Source organism: Juglans microcarpa x Juglans regia, chromosome 7S (assembly GCF_004785595.1).
Source record: "Juglans microcarpa x Juglans regia isolate MS1-56 chromosome 7S, Jm3101_v1.0, whole genome shotgun sequence".
Classification (NCBI taxonomy): domain Eukaryota; kingdom Viridiplantae; phylum Streptophyta; class Magnoliopsida; order Fagales; family Juglandaceae; genus Juglans; species Juglans microcarpa x Juglans regia.
This window is the reverse complement of record NC_054607.1, coordinates 5,640,538-5,652,743: the sequence shown is the minus strand read 5'-3', so window position 1 is coordinate 5,652,743 and position 12,206 is coordinate 5,640,538. Positions and strand designations below refer to the sequence as shown.

At 32.6% G+C, this 12,206-nt stretch overlaps 2 protein-coding genes across 2 annotated transcripts in view; one reads left to right on the top strand and one right to left on the bottom strand.

Annotated features, from left to right (window-relative positions):
- LOC121240488 (uncharacterized protein At5g39865-like) overlaps window positions 1-12,206 on the top strand; it is a 30,339-nt gene that overhangs the window by 12,537 nt on the left and 5,596 nt on the right. The window lies entirely within an intron of this gene.
- On the bottom strand, window positions 4,364-8,246 carry LOC121240487 (probable serine/threonine-protein kinase DDB_G0282895). The gene is made up of 3 exons (XM_041137946.1): window positions 7,639-8,246; window positions 6,294-7,368; window positions 4,364-4,806 (listed from the first exon to the last, which is right to left on the bottom strand). Exons 1-3 carry the CDS (start codon window positions 8,034-8,036, stop codon window positions 4,510-4,512), a joined length of 1,770 nt encoding a protein of 589 aa, XP_040993880.1. The 5' UTR covers window positions 8,037-8,246; the 3' UTR covers window positions 4,364-4,509.

The window sequence follows — 12,206 nt, the reverse complement described above, 5'->3', positions numbered from 1 at the left end:
ATTATCTAAATATACAATACTTAATTTTTAATTTTTAATTTTTAATTTTTAATTTTTTTATCTAATCATTACATAATTATTATCCAGGCAAAAAGTCCAATAAAATTTTCTTAAACTTCTAAATAAAACATAAAAAGCAATAAATTTTTTTAAAATTCAAAACAAAAATATTTTTTAAATATTTCTTTTTACTTTATAATATTTTTTATTTATTTTTTTCTCTCATTTCCTAAAATTCAATAAAATATTTTAACTCAAACAATTTTATTACTATTTACAAACCTATTTCACTACTATTTATAAAATTATAAAATATTCTAAATATATAAACGTGTCCTTAAACTCTATTTATAATGGATTTTGCACTCAATATGTATGAACGTAGGCCTCAAAACTGAATCACCTAAATTTTTATCTTCTTTATTTTTAGTCATTTGTCATTAAGCAAGGATCCCCCAAGTACACTACCATAAAGAACCACCACATGAGAGAAATGAGTCATCCGAGCATACTGTTTTACACCCGTAATCGAAAAATACATCAATAAATGTTAATTAAGGTTGTCGTTTATTGTCATTCAAAAATAGTTGAACTAAAGGCACAAGCTATTCAAGGAGTTTGGGAAGAAATGAGTGAGTGATAATCTTATTTGAGTTGTACTTAATCCTAGATGTAAAAGAGTTTGCTAGACTTTTGGTTCAAGGAAATATATGAACAAGCTCAGGTAGAGCTGGCAATGGCAATAACAAGGCAGTAGTTTGAATGTATTTGGAGAAAATAATGTCACGTGTGGACTTCAGCATTGACCATCAACACAATCAGCCTCCTCCTCGAGTGATGTTAAGACAACTTACTCATAGGTTGAATAACCTTTGTCAGATTATTGTGAGGCACATACTTCGTCTATGAAGAGAATCTTATAAATTGATATAATTTCATATGATATAATAGATCTATTTTATAATAAAATTAACTTTACAATCAAACGTATTATATCAAGCCACATCAATTTTTAAGTTTATTTTTGTGAAATCTCTTTGTGACTAAAATATTTCTTAACTTTAAGGTCTAGTTTAGATAGTGAGTTGAAACAAGATGAGATGAAAGTTAAATAAAATATTGTTAGAATATTTTTTTTAATATTTTTTTTTTTAGATTTGAAAAAATTAAAATTGTTTATTGTATTTTGTTTGAAAGTTTGAAAAAATTGTAATTACTAGATGATATGTGTGAAGATAGTTTTGTTATCCAAACCAGGCCTAAATGTTTGTTTTTTGGCTTAGAGGAAGATTAAGGAAATCAAATACTATTTTTGTCATTATATTTGTAGATATAAAAGTTTGGTTAGGACTAAGTGACTAAATTGATAAGTATGGATAAGATTAAGTGACTAAAATGATAGAATTTATCTTATTATTAAGTTGGTAATTTTGGATGAATATAAATTATTTATTGATTTTTCCTATAACAATATTAAGTTTATCTAAGAGGTATTAGAAATTGTTTATATAAATCATAAGTGAGAAAATTGAGTTCCAATAAATCTGCACTTATCCAGAGAAGAAACTGATCTGAAATATGTTATTGTAATGAAGAGTTATTGCGAAATCTCAGCATTCCGTCAGGAGACGACTTCGCAACCGTCAGCAGAATTCTACTAACACTAAAATTGCTTTCAGATTGTTTATTTAAGGGATCTTACTGGTTAGGATATGTATAGATTCAAATCTAGATATTTTTTAAGAACATTTTTCAGTGCATATTTTGGTGAGATAATTTCTTAGAGAATTTTCATATTGTTTCTCTCAAAGAGTGTGATTGTGCTCCATATTGGAGAATTGATTGGTCGAGTTTCAGCTACTAGAGTTTCAGGAGAAAGCCAATGTTTGAATATCGTCAGAGGTTTTAACTGCTACTATGGTAGAAGACAAATGGGTCATTTGTCTAGTCAAGTAAGAGTGTCAATCGATAAAAGTTTTGTAATTGAGCTTTACTTGTAATTGATTTTCAAATAATAAAATTGATTTTTTTGGGTTTTGTTGTCCCATAAGATTTTACATTTAAAGAATTCTTTCAAAGGTTTCCATTCGATACCAATCTTTATGTTATGTAATTTATTTACTTTACGTTATTGCTTAATTATTAAATTAATTGCATGCTTGACGACTGAGTAATTTGTTAAGTGAATTGGTAGATATTTTCGCTGCGTTACAGGAATACTTTGGTAATTTCAATATTAATTCTTATATAGTCATGAAATAATTTATTTTGATATTTAGGTTTTGTTTGGAAAAAGCTTTCATCCTAAAATTCTCATTTCATCTCATATATTTCTCAAACATCACTCAAATACAAATACTTTCAAACTAATTATTATAACTTTTTCAAATGAATCATTACAACTTTCCTAAACTTGCAAACAAAAAAAAAAAATCAACTTTTTCAATTTCTCAAACAAAAATAATATTAAAAATTATATTCTAAAAATATTTTAACTTTACAATTTTTTTTTTTTCAACTTTTTCTCTCTTTTCCCAAAACCCAAAAAATAATTAACTCAAATGATCTCATTATTATTTACAAGCCATTTTATTATTATATCATCTCATCTCATTTCATCTCATTTTTCAAGCATCTTTATCTTTTGTTGACTAATAATATTTCTGTGTTTATGTTTGTCTGTTGACTTATCAAAATGTTTGTTTAGAGTTGGATGGGAAGGACCTGGTTTCATATGCTTTGGTTTGTTAAGAAAACGATCTAGATAAAGATATTGGTAGCCCGATATCATGTCCATTCTAATTGAAACTAAAGCCCGATCCAGGCCCACACTCGTTTCTCGGTATCTCTAAACATTTATTCAGACCTACAAAATGCAAAAGGCCACTCTTTCTGTAACAAGACCCTAATGTACCTTGGAATTAGTTTGAGATACAACTTGCAATTCACTCATTCCTTCAAAATCCAACCATTAAGATTATGGGCTCATTTAGATAGTGAAATGAAATGAAATAATTTTATATAAGTTGAATAAAATATTGTTAAAATATTATTTTTTAATATTATTATTGTTTTAAAATTTAAAAAAATTGAATTGTTTATTATATTTTATATGAAAATTTGATAAAATTGTAATGATGAAATGATATGAAATAAGATAGATTGAGAATGTTTCTATATCCAAACAGGACGAAAATAATGAGCTTTTCTATGTACAAGCAGATTCCCAATGTTGACGTGAATTATTTTGTCAAATGTTCATTTTCAGATCCGTACCATTTCATTAAAGTTTACATTTTCACCTTAGCATTGGTGTGCATATTGGGTGCAAATCCGCTTACAACCAGATTTTTCCATAAATAATAGACTCCCAAGTATGTTCTAGGGCACAGGATTCATTTGATTAAGACAAGCTAATCTCTCCACTAATCTCTCCCTAGCTTAATTATTGTAGGCATCCAAATAGGTTTCTCGAGGCAGTTTCTCTGTTCACAGGTTGGCTAGAGTGTTGTAGGCATCAACGGAAATTGCATCAACATGAACAAATTATAATTTATGTTTCGAATTTAGGGGCTTGAAAAGTAACTTGTGATATTGTTCAGAAAGTGAGAGTTCGAGAGTGAAATATTTTACCCCAAAAATAAACAGTATACCCTTTTACTTTCATCTTTGAGATGTACACAGCAATTAAAGTAAGATAACGAGCTTTTTCATCAGTCAAGTTTGGAATCAAGATTCAAAACATCATTTCTTCCTACCACTTACCAATCGACTTTTTTTTTCCCCTACCGCCGCTTGGGTACAATGTTGGGTAGCACAGCGAACAAACAATTTCCTTGGTTGACTGAGAAAGTTCCGAGCGATCAATTTCTAGGTTTCGTTGTAAACCTAATTGATTACTTCCAATTACGTAAATCAATAGTTCAAACCGCGCACTCAAAGGTAGAGCATTTTCTATTTTTATAGGAATTTCCATAACTCATTGAGACCAAAGCCATCTAAAAAAAAAACCAGGGGTACACCTCTTGGGCCCCTTAAGATAGCCACTGGACGAACAAAGAGGAGAACTATATACAAAGTTCCCGGTAACCATAAAAAAAATTGTAGGGCCTTGAGGCCACAAATGTGCCACTTTTTAATCAGATGATCCTACTATTTTGCAAGGAAACGGGGGATGCCTAGTCAATCATAAGAACACGAATGGCAAACATGTTTTAATGTTACCACCACCACTCATCACCACCTGAATCATTAGATTGAAAAAAATATTTGAAAGAAAACAATTTTGACCTAGGCTTTCTTCTTCTTCCTTTTTTCCTGTTAAGAATATGATAAAGATGTAGATCTGCATCGGCAACAGAAATGATAATTGTATCTTCATTTCTTCTGCATAAGCTTCATGGATCTATATTCGTGCATGGCAACTCCTAAACCAGGGCCAGGGTTTGTTTTACCTGAACTAGCACCCAACAGATGAGGTCCCACAGAAAATATAAAGATGTTTACCTCTTATTGTTTGCTGCTGTTGCAGTTTGGCCTCAACAGTATCGATAGAATATCAGAAAATTGAAGGCGCTTTGAAGGGATACCGTTCCAGCATTTTGTCATCAAAGATCTCAGAACTTGTGGGCAGTCCTTGGGGATCTCTGGTCTAAGACCACAAGCAGCAATCCCAACCGCTGCTTGCACCGGTGAATATGCAGCATAAGCTGCCTCACCAGACACCATCTCCCAAATTACCATCCCAAAACTATATGCATTACTCATCCAGGTCTCAGAAACGCTCTCTGGGTCACCTGCAATTATCTGTTCTCGTCCAAAAAGGGGCAAAAAAATACCATTTTCAGCTTTGGAATACTCACTGAATGGAATGTGCTAAAGGAAAAGAAAAGACGAACTTTTATAGACATAGTTGGTGTGTTGAAATGAACTTTAAAGAAGAATTTCCAACTTAAATTCTATTTATGAAGTTTTACGTAACTCCTACGATGTTCCACTTCGAAATAAACAGACTAAAGATGTCCAAGTGGATTACCATTCAGAAAGAGATAATTAAATTGAACTTTCAATATACACCTGTACCAGCATTACTTTCATAATATAGAACATACACATTAGCCACCCATCTACAATAGGAATTTGTCAGTTCTTAAATAGTTTCCAATGGTATCGGCAACATAAAGATTAGGCAGCCAAAGAAATTAGGAAGAAACAGTGCCCAGACAATGGCTCACAGATAGTAGATTTTTTTTCATCTTTGACTTTTGTTTTTAGTCTTTTTTTTTTCCTCCTTTTTGTTGGGGGGGAGGGGGGGGGGGGGTTTGTTTACAAAGCAGGTAATAACTTATAACCTTGGGACTAAAATCATGCTATAATATTAAAAGTTCCCTTACGTGGGCTCCACTAGTTGGGCTGGGAATACATAGGAGTGCTTAGATAAAGGTAAACACAATATTGAAGCTTAAAGCAAATACAATTATGAAGACATGTTCGGCATGCTCAAACAATGATGTTTCGATAAGTGACATAGTCTCTTGAAAAGTGTGTAGTGGTCCTGAGAACTCACATACAATGGACCAAGATAATGTTTTGTACACGATAACATTTATATTTTGTGCAATTAAAGAAGAAGAAAATCCTATAGTTGGATACCCAAAAGGTTTATCTAGGTAAAGTTGCAATTTTTTCCTAGGTAGGCAAATAATATAAGGATAGCGCAAATCTTTTACACCTATAATTGACCCACATAGTTTGATTCGAATCCATTGTAAAAGTTATATACCAAGCATTCGTCAACAATTGCAAACTCTAAAAAGTTAAAATAGCAAGCATCCACCAGTGGACCATTTCTTCCCCGAGCACATTCCAGAAAATCACAGTAAACAATCAAATGTGTAACACGGATGGATTTGAAGTAATTCGATCATAGCAGATGGTGTAAGAACCTCAAACAATCAAGTTCATCGAAACCTTAAGGAGTATAGTGAAACATGGTTACAAATGCCCAAATGGGAAAGGAATGATAGCATTTTGTTTCCACGGCAATCAGAATTCAAAGACACAATTACCATTCATGCATTTTACGACTAACTCAAGTCGTACACTAATTCTAAACGCTTAGTCATATAAAGTAGTAGTGATACCAGTACGCGTCATCCGAAATTATTCAACTAATTAGCTTCATTGATTTGATTTTTTTTTTTTTTTTTTTGAAAAAAACCGATTATATAGTTGAATTTGTATAGCTATCCGATGAATTTGGTAAACTTAAACTAATGTCACAGGGAACAAACCTCTGGAGCTAGCCACCGATAACCATCAGTTTCGTAGTCCATTGCCTCACCAACACTCTTGCAAACAGCAACAACACCCATGTCCCCCAAGCAAGCATTTCCATGCCGGTCCAACAAGATCCTGTGTGTGTTGAGGTCTCTATATGCAATGCCATGATCATTCATGAACTTCATCCCCTCCGCTACGTCAACAGCAATTCTTATAATTTCCTTAGTCTGAAGTTTCTTGTTCTTCAGCAATAAGTTATGAACTGAGCCACCTTCCATCAACTTCGTCACGATACACAACCCATGATTCTCATCGATGCAAACACCATAGAGTTGCAGAATATTTCTGTGCCCACAGGTCATCAACTCCAACAGATCCTTTCGGAGCTCAAACCCATAAGAATTCCCCTTGTCACACCCCTTGAGCTTTTCAATTCCAACCTTTTTGCCCCCGTAGACCCCCTTATACGAACTGGGTCCAATCTGTTCGATAAATTCAAGATTTTCTGAGTTCAACAGCCATTTCCCAATCTCATCCCCACCCGACTGAATCGTCTGCCATTCATCAACCGATGCATAGAAAGAAGAAGTGGGCAATGGCATCTGAAGCTGAAAGTTCGTGTTCAAATATTCATCCCCATTTCTATCATTTTGGTCAACCGGTTCTTCTTCAATCTCTGCAAAGTCTCTCCCGTTAGTGCTCTCTTCCTGACACCCACAAAGCCCAAAAGTGAGCTTCACTGCATTGGCCTTTGGCTTCCTTGTAGCCGATTTAAGTGCATTTTCAATCCGGGTTTTGAACGATCTCTCCTTCCCGGCATGAACCAGAAGAATCCCAAGAGTGAACCCCTTCTTCTCAAAGATCTGTATCTTCTTGCAACAAATGGACGCGCTGTCCAGTGCCCCGGACATCACCGGCCAAGAAATCAAAGAGTTACATGCAAATGTGAGCTTGAATACAGACCCCTGAACTTCATCATCTGACACTTCTTGAATAACTACCGCAGGGTGGTCATCCCCCGATGCCTCCTCTATCAACTTAATATGAAGAAACACTTCTTTCATATCAAATCCCGCTTGAGCGTAACTGTAAGCATCAGTTTAACAAATTAATAAATAGATGAGAAAATTAATTTAGATCAATTCTCTGTAACTGAAGAAAATTAAAAGGGTCGAAGAGACACCTAAATGCTCTGTTTGGCTCCTGAGAAACAAAATCCATACCTCCACTGAACTTATAGATCAGGAGAGTTTAGTTTTTATTCATTTTTTGTTCATTCTTGGAGCCTCATTGTCTTTCATTTTCCAACATTTTCTCAGCAACCAAACAGAGTCCAGGCTCAGAAAATGAGTCAACCTGAGCGGCAACGAATCATAATGCTTGCGGAGGTTGGAGACGAGCTTCTCCGGGAGCTGGCTACCGGGATAGAGCTGCGTAAGGTTCCGCACAACGCTGCCCCACATGACCTTCCTACAGCACTCGGTCTTTGGCGAGGAGGGAGACGGTGAGTCACGTGCCGAGTCGAGATTCAGAGTGTTCTTGAGGGAGGCGAGCGCCTCCGACACGTTCCGGCTCAGCCTCTGGAGCCTCTTCTGCATCGCCGAAGACTCCTTCGCCCCATATGCCCCTCCGGAACCACCGGAGCTGGCCGTAGGTGACCCTTCCGACCGGTCCTGTGTTCTCATCAGCACCTGCTCGACCATGTCCTCGTCCGTGCTGGCTCGGCTGGACCAGCACTCCAGCGCCGCAGCCATGAGCTCGGTCAAACGTATGCAATCCAAATGTTGGTGTTCACAAGGCTGAATACCGGAGCCCAAACTTTCGCTCAGATTTTCCGAGCTGTGTTTGTCATCATTTTCTCTTTCTGAGAGGAATTTGTGACAGAACAGAGGAATAGGAGATGGCGGTGGTTCGTTTGTTCCGAGGGTGAGATGAGTCTGCCATTGCGTTGCCGCAGTAATAAATAAGAGAAATACCAGCCGTGTGTCATGATGCAAAACTTATTTTCTTCGTTAAAAAAAATGTTTTAGATATAAATAGATATTCTTAAAAATAAATGAGTAAATAAATTCATTAATATGATTAATGTAACAAAAAATACTTTAATTATAAAATGATTATATAAAAGTAATCTTATAAATTGATATAATTTATCAGATTATAAAGTTACTTTTATTATAAAACTTATCTGAGGTCAATTTGTGCGATGACTTTTACATAATCTATTTGTAGTTATAGCACTACTCTAATGTAATATGTTAGATTATAAAATTATTTTTATTATAAATAAATTTAATATATTATATAAAATTATTTTAATTTGTGAGTTTATTTTTATAAAATTTTTTTAAATATATAACAATATTTTTATTATAAAATAAATCAAAGAAAAGTTATATTAATTTATAAATTTATTTTTATATAATTTTTTATATTCATAATACTTTTCAATAATTAAACAAGGTTACTATTGAAAACACTTGCTTTTACGATTGATCCAAGTTGTATCTCAAAATAATTTTAGAAATTTTCTTTTAAAAAATATCTTACAAAATTCTCTCAAACAACATTTTAAAGATCAAAGGCTTAATACATGAGATTATCAAGAAAGAAAAAAAAAATAACGGAGTAAACAACAGACAATGTTTATTTTACGAGAAATACTATGTATTAGCTACTATTTACTTTCACACTCAATACCTATAATTTTTTCATAGAATGTGGAAATATTTTTCATAAAGTGTGAGAGTGCTTTTCATAAGGTATGTTGATTGGTGAATAATAACTGATGAAAATAAATTTTTTTTTATTTTACACGGTTACAAACAGTACATGAACAATTAAATTGTTTGTTTGTCTTTAAGATTAGTCTCTCTCTCATGTTGTTTATGGACACTTCAATCTTCCAACTGAATTATTATTAATTAACTGAGATTCGAATCTCTTAACTAATTAATTAATTGTTTAATTAAATAGTTTGTATTAAATTCATGTTCGAGTTAATCAGAGAACTTTAGACATCTACAAGTAAATTGTCGTCTGATTCAAACCAACAAGACTTTTAAATTCGATGAAAAAAAATACTTTGATATATTATATTAAATTAAATAGAAGAAATATATATATATATATATTTATAATTATACTTATATTACTGAAAACAAATTGATGGAAGTTATTCATTTAATAAATTTTAATGGATTTTGTTCATTTATTTATTCCTTGATGGGCGGTGACAATTAAGGGGGACGCGGGACGCGGGACCCGGTGAAAGTGGGTCCGGTTGTTCGTTCGTGGTCTGCCATGTGAGTCATGTGGCCCAAATTTGGAAACAAATAGTCTTTAAATGACAATATCTGGGCCGTGATTGAGGGAAAAATATATTTTTAGGATATTACTTTACTATTACTCATTTATTATTTTTTTATTTAATAATTTTTTTATTTTACTTAATAATTAAAGAAGTGTTTATTATATATATTTTTTAAATTTTTTTTTAATAATTAAAGATGTTAAAAAAATACTTAAAAGAAAATAATTAAAAAATTAAAATACCTTTTGGTAATAGATGGGTCGTATCACTACCCGGTAGGCTTGGGAATGATATGTTTGGGTTTCATAAATTTTTTTTTTTAATAAAATATATAAAATTATATCGTGCTTCTCGTAATATATATTTACTATGGGACTCATTGTATTATGAAAAAATTAAAAAATTAATATATTTTTTAGATAAATTGATGCAACAAATTTTCGCATTAAATATACGTTTAGTGTATTAAAAAAATAAACTTATAAATAGATTTATTCTAGATTTTTAATTTTTATTTATTTGATTGGATCCTCTTATTAAAAACCTCGTTCGAGTTATAATATCGTATCATCCAAAATACCATACTTTTATTTATTTGATTGAATAATTATCTCTTGTAGAACCAGTTTTATCAGATGAATTAGACCCATGAATTTTTTCATGAAATCATAGTCTATCACAGTACGAATGGGAGTCTACACTACTTATTCCGTGATAAAAATCTGAAAAAATACTAGCCTGTATGTGAGGAAGGGTGTTGATGAATAATCTCATATTACCTATAAACAAAGTTTTAGGCATGTTTATAAAAAATGAGCAATACTTTTTTATAGAATCGATTTTATGAGATGAGTTAAACCTCATGAATTACTTAAAAAATGTGTTGTTTGTGAATGATCTAAAGCTTTCAGACGATAGGGTCTAAAACACTTCTGAAGTCAAATCAAAGATTGCATGTCCCATTCACTCAGATGGCTGTAAAAAATTATCAGACTACTTACAATCTTGTTACTCAGTTTTTTCTATTTTAAGTTAAGTTTGTTTTCCCATGATTTTGTAAAGAGCACAGCAATTTATTGTTTTCTTCTCGTCATTGTCGGATGCACCACTCATGACAGAAGACATGCATGAAGAGCGGCTTCGGGCTTTTAAAGCCTTTGGAAATTCTTTAGGTATTCATCAATGTCTGAATTCACAGGATCGACAGAAGAATGAATCATCGCCTGTCATTAATCCCATTGAAGAGCTTCTCTGCTCAGACTCGGTTGGAGAGAGATGTCTCATCTTCAGGTTATTATAAGCTTCAAATTGTATTATTTTACTAGGTCCTGTTGGGCCTATATGTGTGTAATCCGGTTCTGTTTGTGGATTTTCAAATGATTTTTTTTTTACCCATTTTTAGTTCTTAATCCATCCCTACCTGCTAATCAAGGATTACCATATATTGTATTAAACTATTGTGCGGGAGCTGTATTGTATATATAATTGTCATCTGAATAAAATCTTCTACAGCTCCATAGATATAGACATGTTTCTGAACTACGCAAATCTTATTTTATGTATAATTGATTCCACTTTTTGTTTTACTTTTTTTGTCATGTCATTCTAACATGTCTGTGTAACCATGTTACCGGAGAGCAATCTGATTCATGAGTTAAAGCTTGGGAATTGGAACCAATTCTTCGGTGCCCTGATTCATATAGTGATAATTTTGTATTTTTGATGTACCTTTGTAAAATGTTCTGATTGCAAGCTGTTTGGAAAGTTTTTCTCACTCAGCGTTTGTGCCCTTTAATGAAAATCAATCATCTTTGTATTCTCATTGACTTGAAAATATTCGTATAAATGTTAAATTAGTAATATGACAATCCTATGATAGAATAGGAGCATGTGGTAACAATACTCTTGACAGACAAGGTTATCACCCGAATTATTTCTAGATTAATTCGGTTGTCCGCTCGAATTATTTTCAGATTAATCCGGATAAATAACCATCCAATTTTAGAATCCGGATCTGGATCCGTTGCACACTACTGACCAGACAAGGTGTGGGTCTTTATCCACCATATAGGACCTAAACTTTCCACAATGACAGTATGGGCTCTGGAGCCCAACTTTTTTGGTTAAGATTTACTAGTGTTACACTTTTCCAATCCATTATCAGTTCATTTCCCAGCAGATTAGACCAGCTTCTAAAATGGCTAATTCACCGATCAGAGCCCCTTTATCCTATACGGTCAGGTGTGAGCATGTGATTCACCAAGGTTAGGCAGGCTTTACATGGACAAGGATGAGGTAAAGAAGAAGTGTCGCATCGTTTAAAACGTTAAAAAGGGAGATGAAATGAGATAATTTATAAATAATAATAAAATAGTTTGAATTAATATATTTTATGAAGTTTTAGAAAATAAGAGAGAAAATATTAGATAAAAATATTATAAAGTAAAAATATTATTAAAATATTACCTTTTTTTTAGATTTAAAAAAGTCGAATTATTTTTTGTTTAGAAATTTAGAAATTTGTAATGATTAGATGAAAAAGTTAAAAATTTGAAATTGAAAAGTGTTTATGTCTGTATTTGTGGTGTTTGGATATTGAGATAAGATGAAA